General features: G+C 42.4%; 1 protein-coding gene across 1 annotated transcript; it reads right to left on the bottom strand.

Annotated features, from left to right (window-relative positions):
- Positions 1-1,117: 1,117 nt before the first annotated feature.
- On the bottom strand, positions 1,118-24,259 carry gpm6aa (glycoprotein M6Aa). Its single transcript, XM_020645080.3, has 7 exons — positions 23,931-24,259; positions 9,444-9,636; positions 9,130-9,286; positions 7,341-7,494; positions 5,664-5,740; positions 4,424-4,489; positions 1,118-3,216 (listed from the first exon to the last, which is right to left on the bottom strand). Exons 1-7 carry the CDS (start codon positions 23,965-23,967, stop codon positions 3,064-3,066), a joined length of 837 nt encoding a protein of 278 aa, XP_020500736.1. The 5' UTR covers positions 23,968-24,259; the 3' UTR covers positions 1,118-3,063.
- Between the last annotated feature and the right edge of the window lie 639 nt (positions 24,260-24,898).

Genomic DNA, 24,898 nt, shown 5'->3' with positions numbered 1-24,898 from the left:
ACTTTGCTAAATGTTGCTTTGTGCTCATGATGGATTAACGTTGTCTCTTTGTAGATAACATAACTATGAGTAAGGTCTTTTGCCTATTCTTTGTAAAGTGTCTTGAGATAACAACTTATGAATTGGTGCGCCACAAATAAAGATTGGTTGATATATACTGTATAGTCGTCATCACTGCGGCCGTGGGTTTCGAATCGGACCTCGGCCCTTTGCTGCAAGTCATCCCCCACTCTCTTCACCCAATATTTCCTGTCGCTCTTCAGCTGTCCTAACCAATAACGGCAAAAAGGCCCCAAAAAGGAACTTTAAGAAATACATTAAATACAGAACAATCAAACCAGAAATTGATAAAATTGACAATATGACAAATTTTTCAATTTTTGAAAAACAAAATGAAACGCAGTAAATTAAAAACATATAAATATGCTTATTAACCCTAACTGACAGTTTCTGTGCCTATCTGCTGCAATATTTTACCCAATACCTGTGTTTGCAAAATCCTTATTTCACAGGTGAATTGAAAATGGTGAAATGCAAAACATTTTTTTAACACAGATTTGGGACCAATTAATCTGAAGATAGTTGTTAGCAGCTTAAGCTTCATCAGACTGTTGTGAGCGCATGGTCATTATCCCCATGTCTCCTTCCAACAAGTGAAATGTACACATGCTGAATGAGAAATAAGTTCAGACTTTTGTGATGTGTTTGTTGCAAACGCTCATATTGCAATCTAAATGGCCAGCAGGGTACGCCGTGCACAGCCTACACGTTCTCAGGTGCCACTCGGTTGCAGGAACACAGCATGAAAAATAAACCAATAATCAGTGGCACACTGAAAATAACTTTACAGTATTTTATCGTGAGCAAACAACGCATTTCACCTGTAGCCTCCTCAGGTTCGCCCGGCTCATATTGCGCTAACAACAACCATGTGTCCTGTATTCACTTCTATTAAAACAGTAATTTATCTCTAAATAATTTAACCCTGTCTCAGCTCACCCGACGGTTGATTTTTGCCTCAGAAGGTCGCCATCACAAATCTTTTCTCACAACCAGCAGCACTACTGAATGATGTCACCTTGAAGCTCAGAACAAAACGAACACAAGACACATGAAGTATTTATGAACAAGTACACAAGTGAATTTTATTAATGCAAGCAAATTTGATCATACAGGTCAAATAAGCCACTTCAAGCTGTTGGCACATGGATGTACAAAACAGATTCAATTGAAAGCCTGCTACTAAGCATTCGTAGTGAAAGTACAAAAGACTAAAACGAGGAGAAAGCTGAAAGCATCTTTTTCTTTTTTCAGGTCATTACAGAGTAAGCAATGTCGGTACAGGTATTAGTTTGAAGACATGGTTGAGAGCTCATCACAAACTAAACAGACACAACTCAAAGACTACAGTCTCTATTTTCAGTAGCATAACGCGGTAAGCGTGGGAGGTTTAGTACTGCACATATAAACGAAGGGTTGATCCAGCAAGACAGTCAGAAGTGTACAAAATAAGGAAGTGGAATAAAGTAACTTTTGAGTCAAGAAGACTATATTAATGCATGTCCATGCCACGAAAAACATCTAAATTCACAGTCTTTACTAACAGTACAGTTATCCAACTTTGAGTTGAACACCAATGCGCTTACATCTAGAGAGAGAGAGAGAGCACAGAAATGGTCAAATAAGTGCATGAAACTAGCTTTAAGGAGTATTGGCAAAAGAAAAGCTTCACCAGGCAATGAACTGACAGGCAACCTTTTCATGTGGCATCAGGATGTGTAAGCTATACAGTTACCATCATGGACAGAAAAATCACTGTGACACACACTTTTCTCACATCGGATAAATCCACCAAGGAGTGCCATTTACACCGACAACTTATTGTCAAGGATTCTTTTTTCAGGGTTGAGACTGATTGATGCGGAGCGGGCTGACCCACGGTGATCTCTTCGTCTTTAAACGTCAGTGCTTAACATATAGGTATGCTTTGATATATCGGTATGTACAGTGCAGAGTTCTGCAGAACAGGACTTTAGTATTTAAAAAGGTAAGAAATTAAAAAAGTGATTATGAAAGAATGTTTGCATGTGCTTTTTGTAGCTTGTGATACAAAGAGGATGGATTCTGTCACAGTCCTACGATAAATTAAATTGGCATTATTATCATCAAATAACACACTTTGATCGGCTAATCACGTCTTGGACATCGATGAAAGTCGTTGTTTCCTGTTTAACAGGCTTGGCACGTCTAGCAAATATTTGTTTAGCGCTAATGATTTGGTATTTATTATCATGTTGCAGTTTTTGAATAGAAAAACAGATTGATTGCTTTCATGTGAAAGCATATTTTTTTTGAATCCCTGGGAGTACTAGTATGACAAAGGCTTACAATGCATCATGGGTGTGTTGTAATATTTAAAACATTTTCCAGACTATCCACCCGTTCACTTACAGTACATAGTTCTTGAACATGAAAATCTCCAGACACACAACATGAGAAATGTGCTTGAAAACCCTTTTGAAGCCCCTGTTGACCCCCCTCGGACATTTAGCAAAAAAGAAAATAAATTATGCATGAGAGCAAAAATGACACGAAGCAATCGAATAGAAAGTCAAGAAAAATCAAACAATCATACGCAAATCATTCAAAGTAGAAAAAAAAGAAAGAAGCTGAATACTACTGCTACTTCTGATTCTACAAACTACACTAAAAACTACGATCAGCACTAAACGACTCGAATCAAGAATAAGAGAACTGCCATAATGATAACACCATCCATGAGAGAGGTAAAGGGGCTTTTTTTTTTTCATCTGAAATGCTGTTTGTGACCGAGGAGGTTTGTGTGACGTTCCCCTCCCCGGACCACATTGTCATATGACGCACCAGTGACATCAGCAGTGGCGAGGGCCCTAGGCGCCATCCGCCCCCCCTGGGGAGGGGATGGTAGAGAGAGACAGATAGAAAGACAGAAGAGAGAGAGAGAGAGAGAGAGAGAGAGAGAGGGAGAGAGGGAGGGAGGGAGGGAGAGGCCGGAGTGGCAGGGCCAGGCCTCACGCTGGGCTTTTATGTGTAGGCGTTGAGACGCTCCTTGGAGCGAGTGGAGTGGATGTCGTGAAGCTCCTGCTCCTCCTTCGACTTGATGTCCTCGTACTTCTGCATTCGGCAGGCGTCCTTCACGTAGGCCCAGTTGGCAGAAAGCACCATCAAGTAGTGGATCTGTCGGAGGTGGAAAACGATTAAGTGTAAAGCGACTATTTTACAAATCAGATGCAATTAACGTTATGACAAAAGTGCTGATCACAATTAATAATTTGAACTAGCAGTGGCACAGGATGAGCTCCTGTTTCAACATTACGACGATTATCTCCATGGATACGCCTTTTTAAACTGGATTACAAAGATGTCAGTTTAAGCAAAACAAAGCTTAGACTTGTAGTCCTGTTGAGTTTAGACTCTTAAGTCAAGAGGATTTTCTGAGTGGTCCAGCAGATGGCAGCATTGTGCTGAATGTAGTCTTGTACTTGCGTTACCATGGCAGCTAAGGTTATAATGAACTCATTGGGCTTTAGTGACCTAACTTGTAGCAAGGAATAATGCTTTCAAATCTGCTGTGGTGCTTTTTCTGACACTCAGACAGATTAATCTTTTGATTATTATGTTTCTACTTCTGATTTTTAAACCACAAGATCAAATGTTTTTTCTGATGCGTTTATAATAAATGATTTAGCACAAATTTGGTTTCCAGCATTGAAGCGCTTCTGCAGGAAGCTCACTGTTAGCTTGTATTAGTGTGAATCTGTCGTGCCAACTTTTTCCACTGCTGTCCACTTAAAAAAAATTTAAAAAATAAAAGAGGATGCTCTTTCTGCAATCTGCAGCATCATCCCTGAATAACAAACACTTTCTTTTTCTATTTTTTTTTCAAGAAAATGGCTTCTCACGATTTACTGAGTGATGTTTGCAACAATCTCCCAAGCCTTTCTTCTCCCTGTTTCCATGACGACATGACATGCCGGGGCGCCTCTCTCGGAAAGAGGGAGGGAGACAAACCCTGTCTTTTTCACTGCACCAAAATGCCTTCTCTCTCCTCAGCTACAGCTATTCTCTCATACAGGCAAATAAAACACAGGCCAGCCCGGCTACATAACAGCCATTACATAACACAGCGCTATTGTCGTCTCTTTTCAAACGCAATCAACTCCTCTGCAGGAATAATAATACAAAAATCAATCCATTATAAAGAGTGTCAGATCTTGCATTGGTTAAAAAAAAGAAGCCTCAACCACGATCTTCATTATACACGCCCCAGAAGAACGGTTTCTTATGTTTCATTGTTTGTAATTTTTAAAGAGTGTTAGTGCTTTGACTTGTGTCATGATCGTTCATCCCGTGAGGCAGGTGTAGGTTTTACTGGATGTCTCACCATAGCGATTACAGCAGCTCCAGCTCCAGCGAGGGCGCAGATGAACAGGTGGAATGTCATATCCAGCTGTAGCAAAAACAAATCACAGCACATATTACTCTCCGAGCGCTAGGAGACATCTCCTAAAATTAAAAATACACTCTTACACCTTTAGTTCATCCTGTGTGTCATGCATAGACCCATGTGATTATAGACTGTTGGGTCCTCTCATGACATGCTCAGATTGTCTGTGTAGGTTCTCAGTCATCCAGGTCAATTTGAAGCTTGATCCAAAGGAAACTAGACTTTGATGAAGACCTTGAAGACGTTTCACCTCTGCTCCTTCAAAAGGCTTCTTCGGCTCTTAACAAACTAGCTCCCGACACCAATTAGTTTGGAAATGAAGAAGTCTTCAGAGGAGGTGAAACATCTTCAAAATCTTCAACCAAGTCCAGTTGCCATTCTCAGATTAGCCATATTAATTTACAACAGTCAGTCTTGTTTTGTGTCCATAACCACATTGTGTGGAAGTACTGGTTGTGGCATTGACATTCAATCTGGAAATGTGCTCTTATCCCTTTAGGTTCAGGTTTAGGTTACTTTATTTGTACCTGTTGGTAGGTCCGTCTGCATATGATTTAGTTGTATCAACGTATGCACATTTGATCAGTAGTATTAGTGCTAGCCTCCTGGCTAACATTAGCTCCCTATGCCTGAATCCTATCAGCCTCTGGAGCCAACTGAAATAAGTCTGTTATCAAGTTCTTCTTGGGGTCAAATTCCCAAGCCAGCTCCCTCCTTTTCTTCTTTTTATTCTGGCATCCTGACTTTGTGCAGATCAAGGAGCGGCTGTACTCTTTACGACATAACTGGCATAACAGTTAAGGTCACTGAGCCCGCTTACGTAGGTAACATTACAAAAAAAAAGTCTCATGTCACTTTAAGAAGAGAGGGTTTAGATTTTAAAACAGGCTTCATTCCCCTGAAGCAACAATACATAAAATGTGTGTTATTGTTGCTTTAAGAGGTGATGGTGAGTATTTAGGTATAAAATAAAATGTGGTCATTGTTGCTTAAAATTATGGTGGACAATGTTGTTTTTTGCTGACCTCCATGGGGCCTCCCCGTGCAACTGGGCCCCAGAAAGCTTAATCCACTTAATCCCCCCTTATGGGCGGCCATGCCAGTAGGTAAATTTGGTTGCATTGTTTTGTCAATGTCCTATAGCAGTTGTCCTTGTTCTTTGTTACTTTGATCTTACCTCATTGGATTCACACATCTTGTAGAATTTCTCTGATCCAGCGCACACTGTCTTTGCCTCATTGATTGGCACGATACCTGAAACATAAACACTTCATGAATAAAAGAAGAATAAGAAAAGTAAAGCGCTTCAAAATACAGATAAAGAACACACAGTGATGTGCAACAAGCTGCAAAAGGTTCCTTTGCACAATCAAACCAACATTACAATCTTAATGTAGGTTACAATATGTTACACACAGGCACATTACAGGCCTCTATATCAGTGGCCAAACCTCAGGACCCACCACCAACTACTATGAAAAACCACGACCCAATATTGAGATATTTCTCAACCGACAGATTTATTACATGAAAACTTGTGCAGTTTGGACCTCTGACGGTGAAAACATGTCACAGAACAAAGAAACAGAACTAAACCATAATGTTTCCAGGTACACATTGGCGACCCACCTACAGCTACTCCGCTCACTTTTGGGTCCTGACCCACCAGTTGAGAACCTCTGCTCTTTATGATGGTGGCAGAACAAATGGTTGTTGACATGGAGGCTGTGAGTGTTAGTGTCTGCCAGCGGCTAATGGACTGAAAGAGGTGGCACTAATTAAAAATAATGAGACAGCCACAGAAGCTTCTAATATGGTGGACCTTATTATTATTCTGGATCATTAAAGCTTACAAGACGGTCCTTTGATGACAATTAGTATATGTCCAATGTTACATACATCCTCATAGTTCTGGTTTATTGACATCACCATTCAATTAGCATTTACATCATTTCATTTGTTCAGTTGCTTGTTAGCCGAATGTATTTCTTTTAATGCTAAAAAAAACCCATAAAACCAGTTATGTGTCGTACATAATTAGATTTGTTCAGTTATTGACCAAAATCTGTAATTTGACTCACAATCAGTCATCGATAGCCAGAAACAAAAACCAGCATCTACCTCTCTAAGAGGGGATTAAAGAAAGAATGTGTGACTCTTTGATCCAGTAGGTGTCGCCCTTGAGCACCAGCATGAAACCAAAACAAACTGCTGTTAGGCCACGCCTCCTCCATACTGAAGCCTCCGCTCCCCCCGAGCGACACACCTCCAACCCCTCTTCACTTGTGTTTACACAAAGGAGTTATCAAATTGGAATGCACCATAATTAAGCACTAACTTGAAGCAGCGGACACAATTGTCCTTGTCTTCAGCTGCATTGTTGTGTTAGCATGCTAATGTTAGCGCTATTTAGTTAGCTCGTAGATTCACATTTCATGTAAACTGACACAGAATGAGCGTGATCTAAAAACTCTTACTAACATTCAAATAATCAGTGAGTATGTTCTTCTTCTTCTCTCTAGTTCTTGACTAAAACAGCTTTTATACACAAGGGGAGGAGCCGGCCGTCCCGTCCATGTAAACACGGCTCTAACAACAACACAGCCAGCGGGACTCGAGCTTCTCCCTCATTGTAGACAGTCAGGACTCAGAGACACATTCACACAGGAGAGACTGGATTTGATATATTTTTGGGCAAAATGTCAGACATTCTTCCTTTAAAGCAGCAGTTCAACAAAAGTAGGAGAAGAGTTCAGCAGTGTTAGGGCGGTAGAGGTCTGACAAATTGAGATCTGATCAGAGGTGAAGAAGTGAAGAAGTGAAGACCAACACACATATATATATAAATTCTCACCATACTGGCGTGGGTCCAGGCAGAGTGTGGCCCCCTCCAGCACGGTAGCATTTTGGCAAATGTTCCAGATGTTGAAATAGATGAAGACTGGGAGGGAGGTAAAAGCAGTCACTCCGAGCCAGGCCAGCATGAAGATGTATGTCAGCATGATGAACTGTAAGGGCAACAGAGAAACACCGATCACATATACTGGTGTTAAATAGTTTTACTGTTTTCTAGAAAAGCATGTGTGTCAGGCTCTTTTCTTGAGGTTTTTGCTTTCCCAGACAACTTCATCGGCCCGGTCCATGCCTTTAGTTTCCATCCTTTTTCTGTAACTTTGGTGCATATCATTTGAGGCCTCTTGTGAATTCCTTTCCCCCGATAGAAAACCAGCCTAGGATGTTTTTCCTTCTGATATGACCCAGGGTCATCAGACGAACAAACTGGCCTGTTTGAACCTGTGCACTTTTTTAAAAGGTTTTAAGGTGTTCCCAAGCCACCACTTGCCCTTTCCTGCCAACTTGTCTAATTTTTTCATTTACACATTTCCATGAGCACAAGATTAGACACACACAAATTGAATGACCCCGGTGACCACATGAACCCCAGCATAGCTCATTTCCTTTGCCTCCCTGTGGAGCTTCAGATTTGCTAAGCAATCATATCCCAGAATAATCTTGTTAGGATTGCTACAGGCTCTCTGATGTGCTCGATATAAGACTGCTTTTGTATGTTTATTATCACAGATTATTAAAATAATTTGAACAATGCTTTAATTGTGCACTGAAGTAAATGCATCAATCTCAGAACCCATTAGCAATCAGCAATATAAGTCTGTGGGAAGGCATGCAAATGTCTCCGGTAAAAATAGTTGTTAGCGATTAACGACTTCAAGGCAAGACTTCCTTCTTGTGCGCCGTTTACATCTGCAACGTAAAATGAATTGTCTCTTGGTCAATGACATCCTGGAGCAGTGTCCGTTCATCTGTTGAGTCTCAGTTCAACAGTAGACTAACGGCTCAGAGTGAAGCCCAAAAAGAAACCGGTATCCTTGTGATTCACTCGCAATAAACAGAAGTTGAGGAATAACAACATTATGATGCAAAGAGGAAAAATGTAACTGTCATGCTTAGTCAGGGTCTATCGACAAGAGGAGAAGAAATCAACGTTTTAATCAACGTCAGGGAATCTAAACGCTGACCACGACACAGCATCAAGCAGATTTGATTTGTTCCTCAAGTTAAAATGTCTGATCTAATTTATATTTGATTGTGAGCTGCAAGTTATGCAGATTTCTGTTCATAGAGAAACTTAAATCATTGTTACAATATTGGCAATTGGAGCCAGAATTTTTTTTGCTGCCCACAAGGACCGTTTCTCCTGTTTACAACAAAGCCTGCTGATTCCTAATTGGTCAATACAACTGGGACTCCAAATTGACTAAAAATGGAAATCAAAACACACCTCAGCATTCTGCAATTCTATGAAGATCTGCTAATAGAGATTAGCTAAGCATAAATCCATAATATCTGATGAATATTTAAAATCATTTTCTAATAATTCAACCAATATTCATTGGCAGTGATGGACTTCAAAACCATCTCACTTACATAGAACTTCACCTTTCTGGGTAATTCCCTGGGAAACTACCTGACATTTAGACGGTTTAAATACCAAGTTATTCCTGAAAGTAACAGGGGAAGCTTCTAGGGAAGCTTTTACATCGTTTTGGATTTGTAATAAAGAATGCTATGTTGCAAGCCCACAATCTAAGCTAAATAGACAAGTGCACCAAAGTTGGTCCTACCCAAGCGCTGACACAGCGTCCACATGTGGTGATCTTGAAGTCTCCATACAGGTCCTTGATGGCTCCGCTGGTGAAGAAACCCTCCACCATCAGCAGGATGCCGTAGACGAAGAAAGCTGAAGCAATGCCGTAGATCACATACTTGATAATATCGATCCTGGAGACAAAAAAGAGAAATGTCTAGATGTGAAATCACTGCAGGGTGGAGGGATGCATACTTTGTGGATACGCAAACTGCCAGTAGTTCAGGGTCCAAAATATTTTCTCCAACAACAAAGTGATGCTTCACTCCAGTGTGATCTGTTCCTACTCACATGGTGAAGACGTCCAGTGCATCCACAGGGCTCCGCACCACCTCGAAGTAGTTCTGCAGGATGGTCACGGTACCAGACAGGGCCTCATGTCCGCAGCCGCAGAACAGAGCCACACCAGCATACAGTAAGATGGTGGCTATGAGAGATGGGTATGGGATCCCACCTAGACATTTGATGCAGCATTCAAGGCATCCTGAAGACACAAGAAGAGACAAAAAAAGACAAAACGTTAAATTGTGGGATTCTGACCATTTTGCACAATATAGATATTCTACCACATTTAGCAGATAAGCAAAGACAGAACAAAGCTGGAAGGCATGTTCAAGACAACTTGACATGGCGAGACTTCAATGCTGATTTCTTTATGAACCCAGGTGGTTGAGAATTCAAACCCACAACATGGATACAGGCATTTCATGGCCACATCCACTTTATCAATGCAGAGATCTGGCCTCTCATTTCCCTATTGTTCTAGAGTTATGCAGCTGATTCATGTTGCCAGGTTTTTAGCCCTACACATTGGATTCTGGACACAAAACTCTGCCTGAGCTTTACATAGTAATCTTGACCCTTAACCCCATTCTTCTTTGCCCACCCCCCCTTGTCCCTGGGGGCCCTTGAGGTGACTAATCACTGCTCAGCTCCAACTTCAACCTCCCGTCGCACAGATTGTACTCACAGAAGCTGAGTCTGTAAATACTTGAGCACAGGAGTAGGCCTGGATTTATGAGTCTCCCTGACATGCTTGTGTATTAGTGTGTGTTTCGGGGCACTGAGTCAGACATTTCTCAGGATGACAACAACAACAACAACCTCGGCAGAAGTGGAATTCATTTCATTTGGAAACAAAGAACAAACCCAGACTTTACAGGGCCTTGGAGTGCAGCACAGTACATTAAATCATGCCTGCACATTTTTTACAAACACAGCCAATCCTGGATTTAATTTTGAACCGACCCTTAAAAGCTGCGTCAATGTTCAGAGCTGCTCGCTATCATTTGCCAAGTCTAAGCCAGGAGACATTAGAGAATGCATTTATGAATTTCAATGTTCAGAGACTCCCCTTCGTTAGTCCCAGAACAATCATCGCCCATTATTTATTTCTGCACTCAACACTGCCGTCCTTGTTCTGACGAGGGACTCTGCAGCCCCTCAGTCAGTTTTCATTGTCAGTTAAACTGATGATAAAAGATTCCCTGATCGTCATCAAGGATGTTTTCAGGAAACCATCCCTTTCATGGTTATCTCACCGTCTTTACCTGCGTTACAAAAGCAGGAGCAGCCAGAGTAAACATCCCTCCTCCTCCTCCTCCTCCTCCTTCTTCTTCTCATCCTCGTCATCCTCAACTCTCTGCTTCTGACTCTGATCTAAACCTGAGTGGAATACCAAGTAGCTGGTCTGCCTGCTGGGCTGTGCTGAATGCTCAGACTCAGACGCTTGATGCAGCACAACGCTCCCGCGGACTCCCCTAGATTATAGACGTCCTCACTGATGCAATCCAGTGTTAGACTGAAGAATGTCGATTCTTCCTTGGTGTATTATTTTTAGACACAGGGAAAGATACAAATGTAAGCTTTTGTTTGTACATCTTTCTGTATAACCTGTGCAGTTTTTTCACACCTTGGTCATCTTAAGCTTTAACAAATGCAAGTACTTCAGTTGGAAATAATGTGAAATAGTTTGCAATGCTTGTTGAGCGAGCCCGTTTCTTGTTTTTTAACCTCTGCACAAATGAGCCCAGATATCATCCTTATTCAACGTCCAACATGTTCCCAATGTACGCTCAAATGAATGAAACAAAAAGGTCCGACTAAGGATTGGGGGGAGAGGGGGGGTTCTGGTATGTTAATATCTAAAGGAACATAGTAGGGATGCAAAGAAATCAACTGGTTGCTTTATTTTTTACACATTTCTGCATCATTTCTTCTTTGGTACTTCTCCAACACACCCGGCGTTTCCCGGCTCAGAGGACTGGAATATTATCCGGTGGGATGGGACTTCAAATCCGGCAAAACCTCACCTTTGGTGGCTTTTAGACTATCAGGTACTGACGGTGCCATGTGACACCCACCGCTGAGTGTTGTTACACCAATTCACACCTTGATTCATGTGAGTGTGTAAACCTGCAGCAGGTCTAAATGGCTACGAGCTCCTGTTTCCCATTTGGCAAACCAATGGAACCTTTTGGATGAGCGGGGATACAACTTGAATTCTGCAGTTTAACTAAAATGGAGAGAGCATTTTTCTGTAAATAACTCTAAAATATGTGGAATTTCATGAAAACATTCATGTAAAAACAAGTTTGCTATTTGCTGATCCCTGAGAAGCCTTGCAGACTTCCTCTGCTCTCTTCCAAATTAGGAATTACATTTGGACTAATCAGCTTCAACTCCCATTCAATCAGGTTTTTAGGTTTTTAACAGACCCTTGGAGCTTACTGTCCAAGCTTCTAAAACGTACTTAAGAGGAAAGCTGTTAACAGGCCGGACCGATAATAGCATCTGATTCAGAGCTATTCAATCGGGTGCTGTGTTGGAACAAGCAGTGTAGACGTCTGAAGGAAGACAGTTAGAAGCTAGGCCTGTGTCCTCGCCACCAGCTTAAACAGTTATGAGTTAAAGGTGACATATTTTGCAAAATACACTTCACCATGTTTCTCTAACTCTAACATGTGTCTCTAGTCCGTCTACAAACCCCCCAATGATGAGAAAAGTCCATCCTCTCCGTCTTCTGCCTGCTCCACTTTTCAGAAAATGTGTGCTCAAACAGGCCGTTTGGCGATGTTCCCTTCATGACATCACAAAGGGCAGTAGCCCCTCCCCCAGGTGAGTGACACTCCCACAGCTAGGTGTTTGTTCTGCCCTCTGAGTCTGCCTTCTCACCGTAAACAATAGGACATGGAGCGAGAAAGACTGAGTACACCCAAGCCCTTCCAGAGAGGGGGCGTGGTCATACACAGCTCATTTACATATTTAAAGGTACAGACACAGAAACAGCCTGTTCTGAGCAGGGCTGAAATAGAGGGGTTTATAGATATGATCAAATACAGGATCAGAGTGGATTTAGAACAAGAAACTTCACACACATGTTTTGAGGAGCTCTGAGACTTATTGAAACTGAAGAGGAGGAGAATATGTGAACTTTAATCTTTCTTAGAATACCTTTGGACAGCTCTCGTAACCTTCATATATATTGACTTGTGGACAGTAGCTCATCTACAAATCTAAAATAAAAGTCCCATAAACTGTATTTGGCCTCTCATGCATGGAACATGTTGCATTAAACAAATGCACAGTAACAATACCAAAAGCAGTTCGATGTCAGTATGTCCAAGAAGGAGAGTGAGTCTATCACCACCTCTTCCCTCAGACTCGTTATCTCCAGTTTCAGGAAGCAGGCAGTGACAGGATTTATTGATGTGATGGTGTTTCCTGATAAGATGAGAGAGAGAGAGAGAGAGAGAGAGAGAGAGAGAGAGAGAGAGCAGCCTCACTTTACCCTCCACGCTCCGGGTCAGTGTGAACTATTTCAGCAGGAGTTAGAGATCATAGCAATCCAGTCACATCAAACATTCAGCAACACAGACTACACTGACTCTTTGGGTGATTAAGTCCTTTAGATAGGACTCATTATTTCTCACCTCGGCGAAGAAAAAAAAGTCCCTGATGAAACAAATGGAAAGCATTGTTGCTGTTTTTTTAGAGCTTCAGCTGAAATGGAAGCAGTTAGTACAACCTCATTAAACTGTTTTCAGTTTTTAAATAAACTCCTGACGCTTTTCTTTTAACCAGCTTTGAGGCGTTCTGGTTAAAATGTTTTTTTATCAGAGCCTTAGCCTTTATTTGAGACTGGGCAGTGGATAGAGTCAGGCATCTGGAGAAGGAGCCACAGGTCGGATTTGAACCCAGACTGCCCGCTTGGAGGACTACAGCCTCCTTGGGGCGTGTGCTCTGACCACTAAGCTACAGACGTGCATGTTCAGAGCCTTTTCCTAAACATGAAAGTAGACGAGCAGTGTAATGAATGATTCATATCCCAACCTTAATTAAACCTTATAACCATTTCATTATTTACATTTCTGTACACGGATTGGACCAGCTGGATCCGGCGTCCTGCATTACAACCTCTCCCCGATACACAACAGCACCAAACAAATCAACAGTCAGCTGTCACCTGAATACCAGAGCAGGCCGACGGGGTTTGTGCGTCACAATACTTTGTGAGCAGACGACAAAAAAAAAATGACGTCATGACGTATTCGTGACTCGACTGCAAGGAAGTGTTGTTTCCATGGAAACGGCCGAAGATGAAGATGAAGATGAAGTTACAGGGAAAGATGGGGAGCATTAGTGAGTGGTTTTTTAAACACAAGTGATGTTTTATTGATCGTGGGCTTTTAATTTTGTGGAGGGAGAAACTCCTCTCAGTACCGGAGGGGTGAATTAGGGAAAGGGCGAGGTGAAATGAGAAGCAGTTAAAACGTGCGGCGGAGGAAAACAATATGGATGCGTTCATCTAGAGGGGATGTATATGTGAGTGTATCATGTAGTTAAGGCTGCTGTTACATCTCTGTTTCATTGAAGCTCTTCTCTCCTGTCTGCTCTCTATAACCGAGCTATAAACTTTACCTGACCAGGCGTGGATTACTTCATGTGCAGCGTTCAGATTCATCTCTAGAGACCGTCCTCACTGCATTTAAAAAATACCAGCACATCGTCTCATTTCCTCTCTGAAACTCTTCATTGATCTTTACTGACTCGCAGATGGAGCTGGTGAAAAACGACGAGTGTTTGAGAGAGAGAGAGAGAGCTACTGGATGCTTGATCCATAATTTAGAAGCGACACAGCGCAGCAGAGCACGAGCCTCTGGCTTTCATTATTCATGCTTTCTGCTTAGCCCAACATTACCTGTGATGAAAATAAAAGATCCCCTGCTCGATGAGGAGTATATATGAAGTGTTTGAATTGATCTGTCTCACAGGTGTTACAGTGTTTTTTGTCTCTTTGAGGTACAGACTGACACCAAGGCATGTTGGGAACTGAAGGCTTTTTTTGACATTTGCTAAGATGATTTTAATAGACGAGAAAAAGCAATGAAGACTGTTGTGTTGCTCAGGCAGGAGGCAATAGGGAGCTATGCATATATTTTTTTTGGATGGTGCAAGTTAATCTTCTACTCAAATGCTCACAGATATTTAGATCATATTAGCTTGAATGCGACTCTTGAGGCTCATTAAGCTTGAAATATATGAATATGTTGACGAGGAAAGTCCAATTTAAATGTTTTTTTTTGTTCCTGAAGGAGACCAAACAACAAGGATATTCTCACAGCTGCATTTAAAAACAGATCAATTTAACTTGCCAAAAAAAGTGAAAATGTGACAAAACAAGGATCAGTCTAATGTCTGCTAAACAAAGACAGCGTATTGTTGGAGACGGTGGGGTGTTAGTTATTTCTTCCTCCACACAAAAAAGCTTCTGTTTCAGTATTTAAAGTGAAGCCTACATGACCCCAAACACTGCAGTCCAATCAACAGAAGGCGTCTCACTAATACAAAGGGAAAGGATGACCCCCTCCCAAGGCCCCTCCCACCTCCCACCACTCCTCCATCTGTCAGTGTCATAACCGACAGGCAAAAGGGACACACACACACACACACACACACACACACACACACACACACACACACACACACACACACACACACACACACACACACCGACACAGTCAGCACTCACATGACGGATGAGGTTATCCTTAAATAATGCTGAGAGCTTGAAGACGTCATTCAAAGAAAACATGACTCGTACATCCGCTCAACAGAAGACGTTCACTAATGAAGAACTTGCTGCCCTTTTTTTTTTACAGCGCTAATAAGTTTGAAATTGTTTGTTAACATTGGAAATAATTATGTTTACAAGTTTCTAACTGATTGACGGTTTCCTTATGCTATAAAGTAATATTTTAACTACTGTCATGGCAACCTGGTTTACTGCATTGTGATCGAAGCGGTCTGTATTCTTTGTGTCGCAAAATGGCCCAAAAAACAACTCAGACACAACTTATATAATATGCATAAATCTTGAATAATTGGGTAATTAGCCAATGTGTACACTTCCTCAAAATGGCTTCTTGTTTCAGCACTGCAGAGACTTTTACTGTCCTTAGAGAATTGTGCAGGCTTAGTATTTTATAGCTCTATCTGCAGGTGGATATATGAACTAATGCAGCTTTAGGGGCACCGTTATTGGGGGGGCATCCCATACAGAGTCTACAGTCCTCACGACTGTCCTGCATCAGAGTCCAACCCTTTGACATTTGCTGCATGTCATTCCCCGCTCTCTTGAAGAAGATCCTTTGAATTGAAGCGTTGCCCTGTTTAAAATAAAGCTGCTACATTTTCGCCTAACTTTGTGGCCTGTAGGCAATTTATTCTGACTTGTGAAGGCAGACTCAGAGGGCAGAACACACACCTAGCTGTGGGAGTGTCACCCACCTGGGGGAGGGGTTACTGCCCTTTGTGATGTCATGAGGGAAAAATCTCCAAACGGCCTGTTTGAGCACACATTTTCTGTGTGGAGCAGGCAAAAGATGGAGAGGATGGACTTTTCTCATCATTGGGGGGTTTGTAGAAGGACTAGGGACACATGGTGAAGTGCATTTGGCGTAATATGCAACCTTTAAAATGAAGCCCTAATTCAAGCCAATGGAGATTCAGTGTTTGGAACGTCACATCTCATCCTGAGAGAAATGATTTTAGGCAAACGATCAGACAAATGATAACGCACAGTCAGCAGAATGGAGCTCAGAGAAGAAACACATTGGTCTGATTCCACTTCATAGTTTTGTTTTTTTTACAAGATTTTTATTGCCCCATTTTGACTGTTTGTCTTTGTTGACTCATCCAACATTAAATGGCTCTTCTTCATTTAGAAATCATAAAAGACTGTTGCAGCACTGTGCAGCTCTGCCAATCAGAAAATGAATAAGCTGCCTTGTTAGAGGAGCGAACACACAGAATTCAATAAAAGGGTGACGGAGAAGAGAACGATAATCTAATTTTATGTCTGCCGCATGTTGACTTCACTTACAAAACAAGGCAGACTCCATTTATTCCACATTTTTTCAGCTCGCTGTTGTTAGTTTCTTGTTACCAGAGGAGTTTTTGTATGGGGGTGGGGTGGCACTGAGCCTGGTCCTAGAGAGAGAAACAGGGAGAGGGACCCTCAGAGGGGGTGGGGATGGTGCGTCTGTGTCAGTCTGAGAGTAATGGGCGTATACGAGTCTCGTTGCTTTCCTATATTTAATGCGCAGCCCCCCTTTCTCCCTGAAGCGAGCAGAGTTTTTTTCAGCTCCCGCACGCCCCCATCTCCTCCGTGCATGTTTAATCAACCAGTATGGTTGCCATGTCAACCGCAGCGCAAAATCTGAGAATAGACCGGGTACTTCAGAGCCATGACCCACTTACTGTATGTCAACAAATTCAGTGGGACAATAGTGAATGAGACACATTACTCAGATAACCCCCTCTGGGTGAAAAGGGACGTAACAGGCCAGGTCCAAAAGCTCAGCCGCTGATTTCCTCTCTGTGTGTGTTTTTTTCTTTTTTTTTTTTTTTTTTTTTTCTCCTGCTAAGAGATGGAAGAGTCTGAACATGACTGCGTGACTGCTGAGCAGAGATGTGGCTTTGTCTGAGATGAGTTCACTCCAGGAACCGAGGGGCAAGTGTCAAATACGCAGGCGAAGAGGGAGCACTCAGGCCTTCATCATCATGGGACGTGGGAGTTGTTCTTCCTCATTTCAGTTTGTACATTTTAAGGGTCCAGTTTAGAGGAAAAAAGTGCTTGATTGAAAAGACTGCCAAAACAATCTAGGCAGCAAGCACCAGGGGATGTGGGGATTTAAGCTCCTTAAACAGTAGATCATTAAAACAGCCTGTCACTTACAGCAATCGGTTACATTTGAACGTTTTGTTTTTATATACACCCTTCTCTAAATTATGCTAATAGTCAATCTTGATCAGTCTTTGATTGGTTTGACTAGTTTGAAAGACTCTTTCAAAATAAACCTCAGCTAAGAGGGAAATACAACCTTAAAAATCGGCTTTAGGGGGGCGCTGGTAGAGCAGTGGTCAGTGCACAAGCCTCATGTATGGTTCAAATCCGACCTGTGGTTCCTTTCCCCTAAGTCATTTCCCACTCTCTCTCTATGCCTGATATCCGACTATCTTGTGTCCCATCTCTCGAATCAAGGCCCGAAAAAGTCCCAAAAATAAAACATCTTTTTAAATCAGCTTTAGCCTAACTGTCCTGAAACTGTAAATATGTTTGATGTTGTCCCAGTGTTACAACAGGAGAATGCTAAACCATTATAATGTCCAGTAGCTTCACCCTCATGAACACGTTACAGCTGTCACCACTGTGAGGCTCATTATGTTTCAAACACCTGTCCTCTAGTATCTACACTCAGGACTCATTCCTGTCAGAACAATAAGATATCCCCTCAGAAGTTTTCCACTAATAGCACCAACAAAGTTCATGAGAACAATTGGTGGAACTCCCTCGACTTCTTCTGGGCCGGGGCAGGTTAGGATTCAGAACAATGAGTGAGTGAGGGGGGGGAGAGGGGGGGGGTTATGCACTGTAGCATGACCAGAGCTCACTGAGCGATGTCACTGTACTCTAAGTTGAAGTTATTATGTCAGAGTAGTGGAGTCCTGGAAACAGCACACAGGCCATCATAGGACACAAACTCTCTTTAAGACGTGATGACCAACACCAATCAAAGTCCAGACACCTTGTGCCTCTACTAAGAGGAAAGGACCAAATTAGAAAACATGAGATATATCACAACATCTCAAAAATGATCCGTTTTAAACCATTTTATTATAACTCATCTAGTAAAGAATAATTTCTGTGTTATTGCAAACGAGGGCTGCACAGTCAATCAGTGTTATCGTTAATGCAACACGAGTGTTTGCACGTCGTGTCTGATGGAAGGCTCGGGGCTCCTTATCAATTTGGATATATTTTTGTGCATGCAGTTTGATGTTTTTGTTTGCATTCAACCCCAAAGTCAATGCAATAGTCTGAAATATTTGCCATGAAAAAGAGGATTTATTAAATTTACATGAGAGAAAATATCTTCATTTGACATGTTGGAAGGAGACATGGGTATGATAATCATGCATTCACAACATGTTGATGCAGATAGCTGAAGCTCAAGCTAGCAAATCGGTCACCTTCAGATTCATTTGTGCCCAGGGGCGTGGCCAGATGGGTGGCTAGGGGTGGCATTGGCCCCCTAGAAATGTAATTGGCCATCCCAAAAGACCTAAACTGGGACTCAGCACAAGTATAAGGTCTTTGTTTGGAAAGGCTGAGAATAGTTTTATTTTCATGTCAATGTCAGAGGCCACCCCTGCATAAGTCAGTGGTGGAGTTGGGCCACCCCAGAAAAAAAAGTCTGGACACGCCCATGTCGGTGTCAGTTTTGTGATAACCCCCCCATTAAGGATTTATTTCCCTTAAGGAGTGACATGTAGCAAACACAGGTATTGTGTAAATTATTGCAGCAGATAGGCACAGAAACTGTGAGAAAATGTTTAATTTGCTGCACATGCTGAACATTTTCAGTTGATTTTCTGTATTTCAATAATTCTTTAAAATCATAATATACAATATATCACAGAAAGAAAAGGTATCACAATTTCCAGTATCGTGCAGCTCTAATACAAGCCATGCCTCTTGCAATAGTTCTGATATTCAAAGCAGCCTTTTATGTAACCTTATCTTCCCAACCACTATGCAAATATGACATTTATTATTTGACTTTAAACTTCAGCGAGCCATTCAAAACTGCAGCAGAATCCAAACTACTTCAGTCTTATTATTGTACACTGTTTGTTTGTTCATGCTTTTAAATTCCACAGTGTGCTGTGTTTAATGCAGACTGACAACGATATCAACTAGACTGTCCTCAGGTAACATCTTGCCAAGTTAGTTTCCTGATCAAACTGATCAAACAGACGGACGAGCGGTGCCTTGCCGGGTACATTTTTGGCTCAAGTGAACGCTAACAGGTGTGTCTTTCTCAGTTTTTCCGTTCAGTGGCGGTTACCTTCCCTAGTGTGAATATCAAATATCTCCCAAATGTGTTTTTCATTTATTCTTAAGGTGTGAACCATCAAATGCTTATGTGCCAAACGTCCAGATAAGAATTAAGCCGATATCTGAGCAGTGTTCAGATTAGCAGAACCTGCTTTAAAGACTGCAGGATGTTGGATTTGCTTCCTGTCGCTGATGGCTCTTTGCTGCTATTTGGCTAGCAACTGAAGTGAGCAGCGCCCACCTGGTGCATCTGACTCATAATCTGAGATTTGCAGCTTCAGAAGAGGAAGACAGAACGGTACTGGCGTGCTGCGAGTGCACTCGTTGACACCTACGCGGTGAAGTCGAATCCGTTTATGGATTTAAGGGGTTATTTCGGTGAATTGCATCACGTTCACATGGAAAGAAAAAGACATGAAATTTAACAATGACATATATTTCTCATGAATAAAATATTCAATTGGCAGTAAAAGTCATTATAAAATTCAACACAGCGGCCCTCTCATAGGTGAACAATGCTGTGTGTGGCGTTCATAAGCCTGTAAAATGATGGTAACTAAAATGAAATATTGGTGCTTGGTCTTTGAGGACTTGAGCTGGGAGCATGCTCACTGTTTCTGTACTTTTGACCTGATGTTTATGGATGGTAGCTTGCTTTGGGCCTGACTTTTGTATGCTATTGCCATCAGTTTGCGTGTAGTTAAACTGTATTTATTTATTTTGGATGTGTGATTGTAGACTTAAGACCTCCTGGTTGGGGCTCTAACCTTTTCTGAAAATGACTGATGATTCTTACAAACGGATTACCGGTATTCTCAGGATGATCTGCATCAAATCAAAGTGACAATGCAATGAAACCTGACAGGGTCGGCTTTAAAGCTCCCCGTGCTTCATCATGTCAGTCATTTCCATCATCTGTTCTCTTCCATAACCGGGAAAGGAGCTGACAGTTTTTCTCAGCAGTTATTTGATAAAAGATCCTCATGGTTAGGTCACCAGTGGGCCCTCTCGGCTTGTTTCAACCTTAATCTTACACCGTGTCAAGCTTCATCTACCAAAGATCTGCTGAAATGTTGTGTCATGATCTCACTTTAGATTGGTAATAAATGGGAACCTGTTGTTAAACATCTACATATAATACTCATTGTTTCCATCCGAAAGAAAGGCATAACCAACCAACCTATTAAAGGTGACATATTATTTAAAATCCACTTCGCCATGTTTCTCTAATGTGTCCCTAGTCTGTTTACAAACCACCCCAATGATGAGAAAAGTCCATCCTCTCCGTCTTTAGCCTGCTCCACTTTTCAGAAAATGTGTGCTCAAACAGGCCGTTTGGAGAGTTTCCCTTCATGACATCATAAAGGGCAGTAGCCCCTCCCCCGGGTGGGTGACACTCCCACAGCTAGGTGTTTGTTCTGCCCTCTGAGTCTGCCTTCTCACTGTAAACAATAGGACATGGAGCGAGAAAGCCTGAGCCACCCAAGCCCTTCCAGAGAGGGGGGTGTGGTCAGACACAGCTCATTTACATATTTAAAGGTACAGACACAGAAACAGCCTGTTCTGAGTAGGGCTGAAATAGAGGGGTTTATAGACATGATGAAATACAGGATCAGAGTGGATTTAGAACAAGAAACTTCACACACATGTTTTGAGGAGCTCTGAGACTTAATTAAAGTGGTTGAAGGCGAGGAGAATATGTGACCTTTAATGTATTAACACTTATATTAAGGAAATAAAGTATACCAGTACTTTAGGCGGTTGTAAATTGACTTAGACCTATATCCACATTTTGACAACCTGAGAGCAGACAAAACCACCCCCCCCCCCCCCCCCCCCGCCGCCCCCCCTCGAGATCTACAGCACCTAGTGGGCCCAGACACCAGGTTGCCTAATGCACTAGGCCGCCGGCGTCCAAATCTGAGATAGAGTTTGATCTGCAATGATGACTGTTTAACAATGAAGACTGGACCTATCATGACGTCACGCTACAACCTGCAACATCAAGGCACTTCTCTGTTAGTGTTTTCATTCAAAGACCTCCTAGTGGCATTGTTTTAAATCACAGTACTATACAGGGAGCTGTTGTTTTCCCATTTAAAGTGTGAATATTCCTTTACTTTGGCTCGGCCTTAAATTTGAACTTGTCTAATTTGACTTTGAATTGTTCCAACTTTGACTCCTCAGATTCTTTAACTGAATGAAAATTGTGCATCACAAAAATTATATTTGGACCTCAGAACCTCTAAAGGCTTGCATTGTCTCGACACTGGTTAAATACAGCGGCTGTTGGGTGGCTGTGAATCAGTGGCAGAGGCTCAAAACAACAAGGTTTGGGGTTCGATCCCCAGCTCCTGCAGCAACATGTCCGATGTGTCCTTGGGCAAGACACTTAACCCCAAGTAGCTCCTGCTGCTTCCTCTTTGGTGTATGAATGGATGAGTTAATACTGATGGACACTTTACACAGCAGCCTCTGCCATCAGTGTGTGACTGGGTGTGACTAGTGGAGTTTAAAATCAAATCTTTCACTTGTGATTGAACAAGTTCAGGGCTTCTGAATCCTGAGTAAGAGCAGTTACGTTGAGTGACTTACTCAAAGAAACCAATCAGATTTGTACACCTCTCTGTGGTGGACTTGTGGGCAGTGACTTATTAAAGCATGTCAACACGGTATCCATTGGACTGAGCGAGGCTTCAGAAATGTATCAGGTGACTAGTCAAGATTGTCTGACAGCGTTCAAGGAAGCAGTTTGGGTACTTTTTATCCAACCTATTCTAGATGTTTTGGCTTAAGCATATTTCATCACAGCAAACTTCAGACGTGGATGATTTCTCTCCCTGAATTCATCCTACACTGTATTCTGAATCCTCTTTCCATAGGATATTTTTTTGCAGTGCAAGGTTGCAGTGTGACTGGTCGTCGCAGAATACAACTAGTGAAACGTCAGAGTTTAGTTGACCCAAATAAATAGGCACAACATACAGAAATGCATGCACAGTTTGCATGGCTGCATCTCTCAGTTGGCTGAGCATTTGTGTTAGTGGGCAAGGTTGACAGATTCTGCTTTCTGAACAGGAATGCCCAAGCACACACCTTGTAATGGCGACCATGAAGTATTACAAACCCAAATCTGGGAGGTTGGTGTTGCATATACCAAACATTATTGCCATGGGAACAGCACCGGAACTGATGATGATCGTCAACCCCTTTAATCAAAGAAACTAATCAGTCTTTTTTCCTTAGCTTCTGGATGTGCATTAGTCTTTCTCTACTGTAGTTTATTAAGTCACCTGTATTCTCCCAAACCTCTCACTCCTGCTTCCTTGCACGCTCTTCATCTCTCTTCCCCTCACTTCCTCATTTAACCTAATCCATCAACCTCCCTCAGCCTCTATCCGTCTCTCTTCCTCCTACAAAAACCCTGTGAACTATTCCTGTGTTACTGAAATGTCATCAGCAGGAGTGGGTGAAGAGAGAACAGCTAATGACTACACTTGGCCAGCGCCATGGCAACTGCTTCAGCTCATGTGTGTTCCTGAGAGGTGCACTGGGGCTTGCATGGCGGACGGAGGAACACAAACATGTGAAGCCATGCCTGTCACATGGAGTCAGTCTTAACATGCAGCGGGACAAAAGGTGTGTTTTTTTTTTCATTCATGACGACAGCATCCTTTTCTGTCTGCAGTCATGTCTGTCTCAGGGACTCAGGCGAACCTCTTCAAGCGAAATGTTGCAGTCCACTAGTAAACAAAAGTATGCGCCTACTTTTGCCTTTTGTGGCTTCCGTCCATACACTGAATCATTCATGCAGAGAAAAGGTGGTGCTGGGGGGGGGTGTGTGAAGTAAAAATAGCAATCCCCACTTTGAACAAAGCAAACACTGCCCTTCTTAAGTGAACGAAAAGAAACCCCTGCCTCCTGCATCAAATCCACAGTGAAGGCTGCACGGCACCGCTGCAAGAAACAACGTCTGGCTGTTTGTCACACAAAGGACAGAAACCTGAAAGCTGCTGGATTAATGAGTGTACAGTCTTGGTTTTGGATCTCTACTCTTCGTGTTTCCCTCTCAGCCGTCACGACAAGCATGAAAGCCTTATCAAGGCGAACAAAGGCAGTGCATCCCTCACTGAGGCAGTTCACACCCCTCTGACTACCCCAAACAGCACGTATAGACGTGCACTCTTCAGCGGAGGGCTGACACTCAATGGACAAAGGAATTACCACAAACAGCTGCTCTCCTATTCAGAAAGCGAAAGGCTAACATTTGGGGATTTTCCCTGCCCAAACACTGTTCACACACTGAAAATAAACATGCATGTCAGATTTACTTAAAGGCATCTACCAACCCAAAGAAATCTTTTCTTTTTTTTTACCTTTCTGGGTCTGCCCCTCGTCCATGTCTTCTTCCATTGTGCTGAGTCTGTTTATGGATATGCAAAGAGAGCCTGTTTTGGGGTTGCAGGTTTGATACCTGATTAATGTCAACGTGTAGTCCACAAAGCACTTTGGCTCGTCTTTTCCCTCTTTCTCACTTTTCCCCTCACTCTCTCTCTCTCTCTGGATGTCCCTACACTGAGTGCTGAGATTGGCTGTCAGCTGTGATTTCTGTCAAGCCTCCGGGCGGCGATTGCGAGGGATCACTGAGTCTTTGTGGTGCTGTCCATTGCGAGCTGCCGTGGCAAGTGCTGAAAACCCTCCTTGGTCCCTGGTGGAGGAGGAGGAGGAGGGTGGGGGGGAGTAGGGGGGCTGGGATGGAGCAGAGGGTGGTCTCTGTTCTAGGCAGGAAGGCAAATATGTGAAGGGGATATGTAGTTTTAGAAGCAGGTGTTTGAAACATGTAGAACTCAAACTCTGAACTCACCAATGAAGAAGAGACTGAACAGTGAATGTAGACTTTTTCTTTTTCACTTGAGAGAGAATACTTTACAACTACAGGTCGCCCATTATATACCGGGCCCACCTAAAAACCCCTTGCTCTCATGCAGAATGGTTAAGCCCATCTCCCACCCCCCCCTGCACTGACTCTACTGCATTAACTCAACCTCCTCTTAAATAAGGGAGGGAGAGGGAGTGTGGGGGGACATCTGATTTCAAAATGGGATTCTCCTAATCTCGTTAGTCATACAGATTCAATTATACGATCGCCGAGGAGGTGTGATTGGATTCTTATCATGTAGATACACATTCTTCGTAGATAGATAATCAAGGCGTTTCCCCGATTCTGAACGTTTTTTAAGATTTTTAAAGATTTTTTAAGATTGTGTGGTCTGCTATGGTTTAAGGTCCCGCTGCTCATGGTTTTATAAAAATGACCGACAGGAAATACACTGAAACTTTTCCT

Source organism: Labrus bergylta, chromosome 9, assembly GCF_963930695.1.
Source record: "Labrus bergylta chromosome 9, fLabBer1.1, whole genome shotgun sequence".
Taxonomy (NCBI): Eukaryota; Metazoa; Chordata; class Actinopteri; order Labriformes; family Labridae; genus Labrus; species Labrus bergylta.
The sequence above is the reverse complement of the archived record's forward strand: the minus strand, read 5'-3'. Positions and strand labels throughout refer to the sequence as shown.

Excerpts from the sequence above, each read along its gene's own strand:
- gpm6aa (XM_020645080.3), bottom strand. The coding sequence starts at position 23,967 with ATGGAAGAAGACATGGACGAGGGGCAGACCCAGAAAG. Across the intron at positions 9,637-23,930 it reads CGAGGGGCAGACCCAGAAAG|GATGCCTTGAATGCTGCATC; the intron begins GTAAAAAAAAAG and ends TTGTGTCTTCAG. Across the intron at positions 7,495-9,129 it reads GACGCTGTGTCAGCGCTTGG|TTCATCATGCTGACATACAT; the intron begins GTAGGACCAACT and ends TTGCCCTTACAG.